Here is a 13,895-nt window from a genome sequence, read left to right as displayed (position 1 = left end):
CCAGGGCTGGAGCCCCTCTGCTCTGGAGCCAGGCTGGGACAGCTGGGGGGGCTCACCTGGAGAAGGGAAGGATCCAGGGAGAGCTCAGAGCCCCTTCCAGAGCCTGCAGGGGCTCCAGGAGAGCTGGAGAGGGACTGGGGACAAGGCATGGAGGGACAGGACACAGGGAATGGCTTCCCAGTGCCAGAGGGCAGGGACAGATGGGAGATTGGGAAGGGATTCTTGGCTGTGAGGGTGGGCAGGCCCTGGCACAGGCTGCCCAGAGAAGCTGTGGCTGCCCCTGGATCCCTGGAAGTGTCCCAGGCCAGGTTGGACGGGGCTTGGAGCAACCTGGGCTGGTGGGAGGTGTCCCTGCCCATGGCAGGGGGAGGAATAGGATGAGCTTGAGGTCCCTTCCCATCCAAGTCTGTGACTCTGTGATGACCAAACATTTAAGGACCAGTCTCTGTGCCCATGGGCGCTGCTGCTCTGGGGTGGAGCTCGGCTGGAGAAGGAACCAGCAGGGACCTGACAAGGACAAATTCCACATCCTGCCTCAAGGTAGGAAGAGCTCCTGGCAGTGGTACAGGCTGGGGCAGCTCTGTGGGAAGGGCCTGGGGGTCCTGGCAGACACAAGCTGAAGGTGTGTGCCCAGTGTCCTCTAATTCAGGGGAAACAGCACAGCCCAGAAGCCACCAAAGTGAGCAGGGGAGGGGACCTGGCAGAGCTGGGCAGTGCCCTAGGGCAGGGTGGCACAGCAGGGATGGGATGGGAGCTGGGGATTGGGATGGGGCAGCAGGTCCCCCAGCCTCATGTCCCCACTGCTGCACCAGCTCTGACACCACGAGTGCCAAGGGCCACATCCAGCACACCAGGTGCCCAGTGCCACCAGTCCCTGAACCTGCTCACAGGGGATGAGGTGGGAACAGCACCAGGGGATCCTGTGTCCTGTCCTGTCCCCAGCATCGGGAGCCTGAGGCCACCGAGATGGGCTGTGCTGGGCACTGCTGGGCGTTAGTGGGCAATGCTGGTTGTTACTGGTCATTACTGGCTGTCACTGTGCTGTGGGATCTGCCAGGCTGTGCTGGGCACTACTGGGTGTTACTGGACTGTACTGGGTCCAACAGGGCTGTGCAGGGCTGCACTGGGAACCCCTGGGTATTACTGCGTGCTGCTGAATGTTACTGGGCGCTACTGGGTGTTACTGGGCTGTGCTGGGAGGGGCATATGGGGATGTCGTGGGGGGCCATGGAGGAGCGATGAGATGCTGTCGGGACGGTCATGGGGAACCGTTGGGTGCCATGGGAGGGATCTGTCATGGGGGTTGCCATGGGGTACTGTGGGGGGCTGTTGAGGGGACTGTGGGGGGGGCACTGGTTGCCGTGGGGGGGGCTATGGGGCGATGCTCCGGGGGAGGTTATTCCGGGGGCGATGGGCTGTGGGCAGGAGCCCTGTGGGGCCTCGGGGGGGTCCCGGGGGGGCTCCGGGGGGGTTCCCGACGGGTCACGGGGGTCGCCCCGCGCGCTCCGTCACCACGGCAACGGCGCGTGCAGGGAGTGGGGGCGGGGCCTCGGCCCTCGGCCACGCCCCCTCCGCCTGTCAGTCACGCCACTCGCAGCCCACCCTGCTGGGGGCCCGGCCCCGCCCCCCCCGGCCACGGCGGGCCACGATTGGCCGAGGGGGGGTTCGGCCCCGCCCCCGCGGCGCAGGTTCGGGTGAGAGGCGATCGCGGCCGGAGCGGCACCGGGAGCGGCACCGGCGGCGGGAGGTACCGCGGGGCCGGGCGCGGTCGGGCGGGGCCGGGGGGTCGGGTCGGGCCGGGATGGGCTCTTCCCGCACCGACGGGACCTGAGTCGTTATCGCGACGGGTGAGACAATCGCGACAGGTGCGTGTATCTCGACACGCGCGGGTATTGCGATAGGCGAGGACGGAGGGCAGTGTCCCGGCACCCCGTCCGGGGCGCCTCGCCGGGGTATCGCGGGGCAGAAAGGTTGTGCGTGGCCGCCGCCTTCCGACGGCGAATCACCTGTCGCGACAGGGCGATGGTGTCGCGACAACGCGAGGGGCTCGCCTCGGTGAGGTGTGGCGCCGGGGCCGGCTGCTCCTCCCCGAGCGGGCAAGGCTCCCTCGTCGACGCCGTGTCGCGACTGCGAGCGGAGCAGCAGGTGCGCGGGGCGCGGCGGAGAGGGGATCCCGGGGTGGGGGGCGGCGGGGGTCCCGCCGGGCCCCGCTCATTGTTCCGCCGGGGTTCCCGGGCGGCCCCGCCCCGGCTCGGAGCATCCTTTGTGCTGGGCGGCCCCGGGCTTTGTCTGCGGGGCCGCCCCGGGCCGGCGGGGCCGAGACCCCCGTGCCCCCCGGACCTCGCACTGGGGCCCCCCGGACCCCGCACCGGGACCCGCCGCAGCGGCACCGCCCCCGCACCTCGCCCGGGCCTGGCCCGCGCCGGGGCTGCGCCCAGCCCAGAGCCCCGCACCGGGGGGCGGCCCCGCTCTCCGCCGGGGACCCCCGCACGGGCTCCCCCCGCTAGCAGCAGCCCCGGTTCGGTGCCCGCTGCCCCGGCCTCCTGCCGCAGTGACCCGGCGGGCAGCGCCGGGGAGGAACGGGCACCAGGGAGCGGGGCTGGGACGCCCCGCCGTGCCCGAAACCCGCACCGAGACCCGCCGCAGCGCTCCTCGCTCGCTCGGGCGTGGCCGCGCCGTTCCCGTGCCCGGCCGGGCCGTGCCAAGGTGCCCGCGGGGACGAGGACCGGCCTCCCGCCGGCAGCATCCCGCTCTTGGCGGCACCGCCTCTGGCGAAGCATCCCTGGCCCTTTCGACCGCCCATCGCGGCCCCCGCGGGTCTCCCGCTCCCTCCCGGGGCGGTGGCTTGGTGGCACCGCAGCTCGTCCTGGCCGGGGGGGCGGTCGGTGGGACCCCGGCACCGTCCTGGGCAGGGGCAGGGCTGGGGGACCGTGGTGGTGCGAATCCCTCGCGGGAAATTTTCCGGGCGGGGGGCGATGCCCACCCCACCACCGCCTCTGGCCGGGGACGGGCGGTGATCGCGGGTCGGTGTCACCGGAGTGACGGTCGCCGAGCCCAGCCCTGACAAAGCGGGGTCCTGTCGGGGCACCCACCGGCAGGGTGGGCGCGGGCAGGGCGGGTGCGGGGGTCTCGCCGCCGCAGACAAAAGCGGGGGGCGGTGAGGGCCCCCCGGCCCCGCCGCGCCTCACAATGCGGCAGCCCCGGCACAAAGGCCGGGCCCGGCAGCCGCCCCGGCCCCAACAGGTGCCCCCGGCAGCCCCCGCCGGGCCGGGGTTCCTTTGTCCTGCCGGGGTCACAGCTGTCCCCGCGGTCGGGGGCCGCCGCGGCAGCCGGCGGGGCCGGGGGGCTGCAGCACCCCGATCGGCCGCGCCGCTTTGTGTGCCGGGAGCGGCCCCGCGGCCGCCGCCTGCCCAGCTGCCCGAGCCGGGGGGCTACGGCGCGGGGTGGGCGGGGGTCTCCGGGATGCTGGTGGCCCCCCCGGCGCTGACGCTGCGTTTCTGCCCTGCGCGGGAGCCTGTTGTCTGGCAGAAACCTCCGGCCACCGCGCCAGCTCGGCCATCGCCGGCTGGTGCTGGCTGTGCCGCCGCGCTGCAGCGGCTGGCTGGGGTGAGAGCAGGGGCCCCGGTGTCACCGGGGCTGGTGCCATGCTGGCACTGCGGCACGGGCTGTGGGACCGACGGGCAGAGCCCCTGGGGATGCTTGGAGTGAGCACTGGGCGTGAACTGGGGGCACTGGTGTGAGCTGGGGACACTGGTGTGCCAGAGAGGCCTCAGTGGGCAGTTGGGGCTGGGACTGGGGACTGGCGGCACAGGGACAGCAGGGCTCTCCTGTGGCAGTCTGTGGGGTGGCCAAGGGTCCTTGAGGAGGGGGTGAGAAAGGGGCCTGGCACAGTGGAATGAGGGCAGTGTGGAGGCAGCAGTGGCAGTGGTGTAGGTGGCTCCATGGTGGCCAAGGCCACAGGCAGCGTGTGGAGCTGCCAGTCCTTGTCTGGGCACGGTGGCCAGCCCACCCCTATGCCTCCAGCAATATCCTGCCCCCTGCCAGCCCCGCACCCTCCGTGCCATGCTCTGCCACGCTCACCCCCTTCCCCCACCGTGGGCAGCCCCTCCGTGCCCCATCCCTGCTGTGCTGGGGGTCTCAGGGCGGTGGGTGCTGCAGCACCACTGCTAGCGGGTGCTGGCTGCTCCCTGCACGCTCCGTGCTCCAGATCCATCCATCACCACAACCCGCTTTCATCTCAGGGTGCGACGTGACACCTCCCCCCCACACCCCCTCTGTGCTGCACCATCTCCCCCCTGCACCACCCTCCTGCATCCTCCCGCCTGGCCCAGCCCTGCCCTGGAGTCCCAGGGGGCTCACGGGGGCGATGGGCACTGCAGGGGCACTGTGGGCACCAGCTTGTCCCCTCTGGTCCCCCCCCACCGAGGAGGGTCTCAGCCCTGGTGTCTTGGCCCACTCTGGCGGGGGCTGAACCCCTTGTCCTTCTTGTGCCCCTCATCCCTTTCGTTCCCCTCGTCCCTGGCAGTGGTGCCATGGAGGTCTGGGTGCCCCCCAGCACAGCCCTCACATGGGGCAGTGGCCTCCCTGGGTACCTGAGGCAGAGCTGGGGGCAGATGTGGGCGTAGGACCAACTGGGCCAGGGTGACAAGTGCCCAGTGTGCCATAGTGACCTGGCATGCTGCACGAGGTCATTGCCACCCCGCCTCGGTCCTTTGGGAGGGTCCCTCAGCAGTGACACAGCTGTGCATGCCAGTGACATTCCCAAGGGGGGCTGCCTGCAGGACCCCAGCAGCTGCTCCTGCTGCCCTGTACCAGAGCAAGGGCAGTAGGATGAGCACTGGCTGGCACTGGGCTCACCCACGGCAGGGCTGGCATTGCCACTGCACAGCCCCAGGGCAGAAGCTTGGCCCAGGAAGGGCTGCTGGTGCCCCCCAGCATGGTGGTGGTCCCTGGTGGGCACAGCCACTCGCCCCCCCTCAGCTGCTGTGGCCTGTGGCTCCAGGAATGCCCAGCTGCCAGCAGTGCCTGACCCAGCCTCACAGTCCCCACGGCTCCTGCCAGCTCCGCTGCCTGGGAAGCCATTTGCTGCCCAGCAGGTGTTGGGGTGGGCACTGGGAAGGGTCAGCACAGCTCAGGACCGTCCCTTTAGAGCTGTGCCTGGGTCCCAGCACCCACCAGAGTGGCAGCGGGGCACTGATGACCCCTTGCCAAACGGTCTGTGCCCCCACCAGCAGCACCCTCTGCCCCGTGGCTCAGTTCTGGTTCTGGTGTGCCCACCCAGGGGGCTGGGGACACAGAGGTTGGGTGGGCATCGGGCGTTGTTCCCACAGGGCTGCTTGGTGCCAGCGTTGTGCTGGCACCGCTGGGCTGTGCCACGCTGCACACGTGTGGCTCCCTCGCCTTTGTCTGCTGGAGGGGTCCCTGGGGGTTCTTGCAGTGGGGTCTCTGGGTTGGGGGTTCTGGTAGGGTCCCAGCCCACCTCATGCCCCCTGAGTGGGCACAGCTGGCACGTGCTGTCCCCGCTCCAACAGGTCGATGGTGTTTGACCTTCACCAGATGACTTATCGATCGTGTCTGGGGATGCCCCTCGCTGCTGGGGGCTCAGGCACTGCTGGGGCAGCGCGGGGGTCTCCGGCAGATCCCGCGCTGTGCAGGGCTGTGGGCAGAGACCCTCTTGGATGGGGCCAGTCCCAATCACCCACAGAGACAAGGCAGGCAGCCTGCCCCGGGCATCAGTGCTGTTACCTCATGGGGACACCAAGCAGCGTCCCCTCAGCACGTGTGGCACCAGCAGCTTGGGGGAACTGTGGGGGCAATGGGCGACAGGCGGGGATGGGGTCCAGCAGCCCTGCTCTGGGTGCGGGGACCACGGGAGGGGTAGCCACTGCCCAGGGTGCAGACTGGTGCCACCGGAGCAGGGGGCTCAGTGGGGCAGCAGCCCCCAGCTTGGTGCCAGGGCCCCTCCTCTCCCCGGATTTCCCGGGATAATCCATTGACACGGCCCGTGGAGGATGCGCAGGCTGAGCCCTGCACCGGGGCATTTCTGGCAAGGGTGGGCAATGGGGTGACCCCTCGGCCGTTGGGGGCTCCCAGCGGTCACCCCAGCACCGCCCCTACCCCACAGCACCATGATGGCCAACGCGGCCACCATGCGGATCCTCATCAAGGGGGGGAAGGTGGTGAACGATGACTGCACGCTCGAGGCCGACGTCTACATCGAGAACGGCATCATCCAGCAAGTGGGGCGCGAGCTGATGATCCCTGGCGGCGCCAAGGTCATCGACGCCACCGGCAAGCTCGTCATCCCGGGGGGCATCGACACCAGCACCCACTTCCACCAGACCTTCATGAACGCCACCTGCGTCGATGACTTCTACCATGGCACCAAGGTACCCCGCACCCCGAGCCCCTGCTGTGGGGGTCTGCTCCCCGCTCTGGAGGGGCTCCCTGGGGCACTGGTGGTGTGATGTGATGTGGTGTGGTGCAGCTCTCTGCCCCAGCAGCCCGGCTATGTCCAGTGGCATCAGGTCCAGAGCAGCACTGTGGTGTGGCACCGCCTGTTCCCATGTCCCTGCCCATCATGTCCCCTTCCTGTGAGCGCTCTCCTCCCATTCTGGGGCCGTGGCACTCTGTGCCGGCTCGGGGACCCTCTGCCCTCCCTGTGACAGTGGCACCACGTACTGGGTGCCGCTGCCTGAGGGTGTCAAGGGGCCAGCACAGGACTGTCCCTGCAGCTTGTCCCACTGTCCCCAGTGCCTGTACAGAGCAGCCATTGTGCCAGGCCAGCGCTGGCCGTGCCTGTCCCCGGCGTGTCCGGTGTCCCTGGGTGGGGGGCTCAGTGATGGTGTCCCTTGGGGACGTGGGCCAGTGCAGTGCCCACGGGCACCCCGTGCCAGGCCTGCTCCCCATCACCATCAGCTGCCTCGTGGCACCGCGCCGGCACCTCCCGTGAGGGCCGATGGGCAAAGGAGCTTTGGGGATTAGCGGGGCCGGGTGAGCCGGGGACACTGGCGGTGCCACAGCGCCTGCCCTGCCACCCACGCCACCGTGGCGGGGGGGCTCCCTGCGGCCCCACCCCATGTGGGGCTCTGTGCCAGGGGGCTGCTGGGGCCACCCAACCCCCCAAATCCAACCGATTGTGCAGGTGGGACAGTGGGTGCGCCAGCGGTGACAGGATGGGGCTCTCTGGACATGCTGCGTGCCCAGATGTGCTGCTGCAAACGGGCAGCTGTGGGCAGGGCCAGGGAGACGTGGAGGGTCCCTGCCTGCACCCAGGGCCCTCGCCTGCCTGTGGGCAATGCCGTTCCCAAACGTGGCCACCCTGGCCTGGCGTCTGAGGGCTCCCTTGGCTCGTGGCCAGGCAGGATCGGTGCCAGCAGAGGGGGGATGAATCCGGACCCCCTGCTATGGTCCCTGTGCCCTGCAGGCAGCGCTGGTGGGGGGCACGACGATGATCATCGGCCACGTCCTGCCCGACAAGGAGACGTCGCTGCTGGACGCCTACGAGAAGTGCCGCAGCCTGGCCGACCCCAAGGTGTGCTGTGACTACGCCCTGCACATGGGCATCACCTGGTGGGCGCCCAAGGTGAGTCCGGCACAGCTCTGGGAGCCCGGGAGCAGCTGCTGGGACTAATTCCCATCCCCGTTGATCCAATTAGCTGCTTGGGAGGTGGGCTGAGCCCCCAGGCTGCCTTTTGAGCTGCTCTGAGCTGGGCTCAGCAGGGCAGGGGCTCAGGGGTCTCCCTGGGGCAGGGTGTCTCTGCAGGGCTGAGCCCCTCACCAGGTAGGGAGGGTGGTGCTACTCCGGAGGGAGGACCAGGATGCCCAGGGATGGTGGTCCCAGACTGGGGGGGAGCACAACCCGCAGCGTGACCCCCACGGGAATGGCAGAGGGGGCTTGGAGCCTGGACCACATCCCACAGCACGCTCAGCCCCTGCAATCCCCCCAAAGCTGCCAGAGGGGGATCAGACCTGGCTCCCGGCTGTGCTGCGGGGAGACCCCAGCCCCGACCCCCCCAGACAGAGCAGGGGGTGGAGGGATGGAGCGAGTGCCCCCTGGGGGGTGAGAAAATCCCCTCCACTCCCCTCAGCAGCTGTCGCTCCCCAAGTCACCCACAAATCCCACGTTCCATGTCCCCAGTGGGGCGGGTCTGTCCCTGCCCTGCGATGGGGCCCCTCGTGGTGTGTGGGGAGCGGGTCCACACTGAACCCCCCATCCTGGCACAGGTGAAGGCAGAGATGGAGACGCTGGTGCGGGAGAAGGGAGTGAACTCCTTCCAGATGTTCATGACCTACAAGGACCTGTACATGCTGCGGGACAGCGAGCTCTACCAGGTCCTGCGCGCCTGCCGCGACTTCGGCGCCATCGCCCGCGTCCACGCCGAGAACGGAGAGCTGGTGGCTGAGGTGAGCGCAGGGGGACAGGGGGTGCAATGTGCCCTCAGACTGGGGCAGCAGAACCCCCACCCTGACCCCCCAAAATTCCTCAGGGAGCCAAGGAAGCGCTGGATCTGGGCATCACAGGACCAGAGGGCATCGAGATCAGCCGGCCCGAAGAGGTAGGTCACGTCTGGTGTCACCCTGTCACCGCAGCGGTGGCACGGGTCATGGCTAGGATGCTCTGGGACATCCCACCCATCACTGTGTCCCCCACCCACCCTTCTGTGCCGTGTCACACGTGTCACTACTGGCTCTCTCCACAGCTGGAAGCCGAGGCCACGCACCGTGTCATCACCATCGCCAACAGGGTGAGTGGTCCTGAGCGTGGGGTGGGCCGAGAGTGGGCATCCCAGTTCCATGGGGGGGTCCCCATGGAGCCAGGGTGCCACAGGGACGGTGCCACTGACCCACGCTCCACAGACCCACTGCCCTGTGTACCTGGTGAATGTCTCTAGCATGTCTGCAGGGGATGTCATCGCTGCTGCCAAGATGCAAGGTAGGGACGTGGATGGGGACTCCCCTCCCCAGGACACGTTTGGGCAAGGAGTACCTGTGTGGGCACAGAAACACCCACAGGCACGGGACACGTGGGCACTGGGGAGGTTGTGGGCTTGGAGGAATGTAGATATGGATTGCAGAGCTGTGGACATACAGACAGACGTGGGCACCCAGAGGCACGGGTGGGAACAGACACGTGGGCATAGGAACACGGGTGCACCTGTGGGGCCGTGCCCTCACACAGGTGTGCACACCTGGAACCGCAGCCACGGGACACCCACAGGACACACGCGTGGGCACCCACGGGACACGTGTGAGCGCACACACGGACACGGGGCTCGTGGCCCGACAGGTGCACGGGGGTTCTGGCCACGGGCAGCGCACACAGATGTGCCCTCGCACGTGTGCCCTCGCCCGCCCGCCCCACTGCACACGCCTGTGCCTCCGCCCCGGCAGGGAAGGTGGTGTACGCGGAGACGACCACGGCACACGCCACGCTCACCGGGCTGCACTACTACCACCAGGACTGGTTCCACGCCGCCGCCTACGTCACCGTGCCGCCGCTGCGCCTCGACACCAACACCTCCGCCTACCTCATGAGCCTGCTTGCCAAGTGAGGCCCCACCCAGCCACTCCCTCTCTGCCCGCCAGGCACCTCCCCTCCCACCCCCCATCGCCAGCCACGCTTCATGGTGGCTTCCCGGTGTCTGGCACGCTCCGGTGCCCTGTTCCCGGGTGCCAGGCTGTCTGGCTGTGCCATCGCCCCATCACCCTGCTCCCTTGGTGCTATATGCCCTCCAGCACCCTGTCCTTCGGGCATCGCGTGTCCTGGGCACCCAGCTCTCTGTGCCTCACTCCCTGGACCTGTGTGCCCTTGGGGAAAATGCTCTGTGGGTGCTGCACTTCCCAAGCACTCGCTGAGCCCCTGGGGTGCGGGTGCCCCTCCTGGGCCCCACCCTGGGCACCCTCCTCCCCCAGGCACTGAGCTTCCTGGGCACCTCACTTCATGGGTATCCCAACCCCCAAGGACCCCAATCCCTGGGTGCACCATTCCCTGGACACCCTGCTCTCCAGGCACCCCATGGTGTGAGCGCCCTATTCCCTGGGCACCCCATTCCCTGGGCACTGAGCTCCCTGGGGCCCCCACTTGCATGGATGTCCCATTCCTTTGGGGATCCCAGTGCACAGGTGCCCCATTCCCTGGGCACCCTCCTCCCTGCATGGGTACCCCATTCCCTGGGCTCCCAGGGCACCCCACGTGGCCCCAGGGGTTCTATCCCCCACCCTGCCCTATCCCCCCGCAGCGACACGCTGAACATCGTGGCCTCGGACCACCGGCCCTTCAGCACCAAGCAGAAGGCCATGGGCAAGGAGGACTTCACCAAGATCCCCCACGGTGTCAGCGGGGTGCAGGACCGCATGAACATCATCTGGGAGCGTGGCGTGGTACGGCGCTGCCGGCCCCTGGCACGGGCCGGCCTCGGGGCTCTCTTGGGGTGGGACATCCTCTGGAGCGTTTGCTGGTGGGCGAGGTGCTCCCCAGTGCACCCCAGTGGGTCATGGCGAGGGTCCCAGCCCCAGCAGCACCCCTGGGGTGTCACGGGGGCTCGTGGGGACAGGGTGGGACACAGCCTGGCACATCCTCACCCCCATTGCCGTGTCAGGTGGGGGGTAAGATGGATGAGAACCGCTTCGTGGCCGTGACCAGCTCCAACGCCGCCAAGATCCACAACCTGTACCCCCGCAAGGGCCGGATCATCCCCGGGGCCGACGCCGACGTCGTGGTCTGGGACCCCGAGGCCACCAAGTAGGTGCAGGCCGCGGCAGGGGGCCGGGGAGGGGCTCCCCGTGCCGCCAGCACCCGCTCACCGCGTCACCCCCCCCCGCCCAGGACCATCTCGGCCAGCACCCAGGTGCAGGGCGGGGACATCAACCTGTACGAGAACATGCGGTGCCACGGGGTGCCCCTGGTCACCATCAGCCGCGGGCGCGTGGTCTACGAGAACGGCGTCTTCATGTGCGCCGAGGGCACCGGCAAGTTCTGCCCGCTCCGCTCCTTCCCCGATGTCGCCTACAAGAAGCTGGTGCAGCGGGAGAAGGTACGGGGGAGGGGGGCCAGGGGCTGTGTTGTGGCTGAGGCAGAGCAGTGCCAGAGCAGTGCCAGAGCGATGCCACGGCGTGGGGCAGGGCTGCATCGTGTGGGGTGCTGGATGGGACAAGGGGTCAGTGGCCACGGTGGTCCCAGCGGTGTGGAAGAAGGGTCTGTGCCACCACAGCGTCGTGCCACACTGTGCCACAGCCAGTGCCACGCTGGGACACGTGACAAGAGCACGGCGTGTCTCATTCAGGGGACAGGGGTTCCCTGCAGGTGGGTGTGCAATCGAGGACCCTTCCCTGGGTCCTTGCTGGCTTGTCGGCAGTGCAAGGGAACGGCTGTCAGTTGTCCCAATGCTTGTGTGGCCCACGGGCATCCCGAGGCTGAACGTCAAGGCCCCCCCGCCCCTCTGTCCTGGCTCTCTGCCCTTTGCTGGATGCCCTCGAGGCAGCCCCACGGCTCGCGGTGGCACCACGTGCACCAGACACGCCTGGCCGGGGCTGCCCAGCCGCAACAACCAGGAGCTCTGGCAGCCCCCAGCACCAGGGCCCACCCTGTGCCCCGGTGCCATGGCTGTAGGGGACCTGCTGGAGGACTGGGGCGGTGCTGGCACTGCGAGGGGGGACCTGGCACTGTCATAGGGAGCAGTCACAGGTCACCAGCACCGGAGTGCCTGGCTGGAGCTGTGTGGCTGCGGGGAGGGCACAGGGTATCGCATGGGCTTGGCTTGGCATGGCATGGCTTGGCTTGGCATTGCTGGGGGGACAGGGCGAGGGGCTGCTCTGCCAGGGTCACCCATCTCCCCCAGCCCCCGCTCCTGCTGCTCTGCACCAAGAACCCCACAGCCTGCCCAGCACCCCGCTGAGTGCCCCCTCCCCAGCCGCAGCCCCCTCCCCGTGCCTCAACCTCCTCCCGAGCCGCAGCCCCGTCCCCCACCACAGCCCCCTCCCCAGCCTCAGCATGCCCAGCCCCTTCCCTGTCCCCGCCCGGCCGATCCGCACCCCGCTGTAGGGCCCTGGCACCCCTCAGCCCGCTGGCACCGCGAGCCCCCCAGCCCCGGCCGCAGCTCCCCCCCGGTGGGTGCTGACGCTCTCTCCGCTCTCTCTCGCTCCCGGCAGACTTTGAAGCTGCGGGGTGTGGATCGCACCCCGTACCTGGGGGACGTGGCCGTGGTTGTGCATGCTGGGAAAAAAGAGACGGGGACGCCCCTGGCCGATACGCCCACCCGGCCGGCCACGCGACACGGGGGCATGAGGGACCTCCACGAGTCCAGCTTCAGCCTCTCCGGTAAGAGCAGGGCCACAGTGAGGGGCCCGGCCCCCACGCCTCGGGGCCCCCCCGGGCTCACCGGCTGCCCTATATCCGGCAGTGTCCGACACTGGCTGGGCACTTGCCAACCCAGAGTGTCCCCATCACCCCCCCCTCCCCCGCGGGTTGTTCCCGCTGTCACCCCAGGGTGTCCCTCCGTCCTTCCCCCAGGCTGTCCTGTCATCCCCCTCCCCAAGGTCTCCGCTGCCACCTCAGGGTGTCCCTATCATTGCCATCACCCCCCTAGGCTGTCCCCATCACCCACCTCCGGCAGGGTGCAGCCCCCCTTCTCCCAGGCAGGGAGCCATGGCAGAGCAGAGTTACCCCCTTCCCTGGACCTGCAGCCCCTCAGCCCTTGCCCGTCCCTCCCTCCATGCACTGTCCGTTGTGTGGCTGCACTGGCCGGGGGTCTGGGGTGGTCGGGGGAGTGGCTGGGGGTCCGTGCGAGTCTGGGGATCTGAGCCAGGCAGGATGGAGCTGCTGCTGGGCAGCCCCCGCTCCCCAGGCTGTGCCTGGACGATGCTCCGTGCCGGCACCTGCTCGGTGCCCCGGTGGCACTGGAGCTGCTCTGGCCCGCCGAGGCAGGACATGGGACTTGGGAGCTGAACGTCCATGCAGGCACATGGAGGGGCTGCACAAGGCGGCGGTCGGTGGTCCCCCACTGCATCCAGCACAGCCAGGGCAGGAGCGAGGGGACACAGCATCCCCTGTCCCCGCAGTGCTGGGGGGACACGGAGCATCCCCTGTCCTCGCAGTGCTGGGGGGACACGGAGCATCCCCTGTCCCCGCGGTGCTGGGGGCACACGGAGCATCCCCTGTCCCCGCGGTGCTGGGGGGACACGGAGCATCCCCTGTCCCCGCGGTGCTGGGGGGACACGGAGCATCCCCTGTCCCCGCGGTGCTGGGGGGACACGGAGCATCCCCTGTCCCCGCGGTGCTGGGGGGACACGGAGCATCCCCTGTCCCCGAGGTGCTGGGGGGACACGGAGCATCCCCTGTCCCCGAGGTGCTGGGGGGACACGGAGCATCCCCTGCCCCGCGGTGCCGGGGGGACAGTGAGGCCCTGCTGTCCCCGTTGCCAGCGGTGCTGGGGTGAGGGATTCTGCAGGACCGTGCCCCCCGTGCCCCCACCCTGACACCCGCTGTCCGTCCGTGTGCCCGGCAGGTTCTCAGATCGATGACCACGTTCCAAAACGAGCTTCGGCCCGGATTCTCGCTCCCCCCGGGGGCCGGTCAAGCGGCATCTGGTAGAGCCGGGGACCTGTCCCCCAACTGAGGACCAGGCACCGCCCCCAGTGCCCCCCGGACCCGGCTCGGGCGGGGCTCCCCTCGCCGCGGGGGCCCTGCCTGGCCCCCGTGCTGCCGGCGGGGCCGTGCCGGCGGCGGGGCCGTGTGCGGGGGCCGCGGAGGGCCGGGGGGCAGCGGGTGCCCCCCCGGCCCTTTTCTGTTTGCACGTTGGGTTTGGATCAGTGAATTTTTGACTTGTTTGTGCATCACGTGGAAATACTCTGAAGTGGTTTGTGTCACTAGCGTAGGGGAGAGGCAGGGACCCCCC

General features: G+C 69.3%; 1 protein-coding gene across 4 annotated transcripts; it reads left to right on the top strand.

Annotated features, from left to right (window-relative positions):
• Positions 1–1,673: 1,673 nt before the first annotated feature.
• On the top strand, positions 1,674–13,671 carry DPYSL5 (dihydropyrimidinase like 5). 4 transcript variants are annotated; one of them, XM_027907179.1, is made up of 13 exons: positions 1,674–1,747; positions 6,125–6,389; positions 7,427–7,585; positions 8,227–8,406; positions 8,490–8,558; positions 8,703–8,747; positions 8,860–8,935; positions 9,394–9,550; positions 10,242–10,383; positions 10,602–10,744; positions 10,829–11,036; positions 12,151–12,319; positions 13,506–13,657. In XM_027907179.1, exons 2-13 carry the CDS (start codon positions 6,129–6,131, stop codon positions 13,589–13,591), a joined length of 1,695 nt encoding a protein of 564 aa, XP_027762980.1. In that variant the 5' UTR covers positions 1,674–1,747; positions 6,125–6,128; the 3' UTR covers positions 13,592–13,657. The 4 variants fall into 4 exon arrangements, with proteins under 4 accessions (XP_027762980.1, XP_027762983.1, XP_027762981.1 ...); XM_027907180.1 differs by lacking the exon at positions 1,674–1,747 and adding an exon at positions 1,801–1,865; XM_027907181.1 differs by lacking the exon at positions 1,674–1,747 and adding an exon at positions 2,124–2,145.
• Positions 13,672–13,895: the final 224 nt, after the last annotated feature.

The sequence above is a fragment of the Empidonax traillii genome, unplaced genomic scaffold (assembly GCF_003031625.1).
Source record: "Empidonax traillii isolate 1590-97213 ecotype Southwest subspecies unplaced genomic scaffold, ASM303162v1 scaffold1414:size197169, whole genome shotgun sequence".
Taxonomy (NCBI): domain Eukaryota; kingdom Metazoa; phylum Chordata; class Aves; order Passeriformes; family Tyrannidae; genus Empidonax; species Empidonax traillii.
The sequence above is the reverse complement of the archived record's forward strand: the minus strand, read 5'-3'. Positions and strand labels throughout refer to the sequence as shown.

Excerpts from the sequence above, each read along its gene's own strand:
- DPYSL5 (XM_027907179.1), top strand. The coding sequence starts at position 6,129 with ATGATGGCCAACGCGGCCACCATGCGGATCCTCATCAAGGGGGGGAAG. Across the intron at positions 9,551-10,241 it reads CTCATGAGCCTGCTTGCCAA|CGACACGCTGAACATCGTGG; the intron begins GTGAGGCCCCAC and ends ATCCCCCCGCAG. Across the intron at positions 11,037-12,150 it reads AGCTGGTGCAGCGGGAGAAG|ACTTTGAAGCTGCGGGGTGT; the intron begins GTACGGGGGAGG and ends CGCTCCCGGCAG.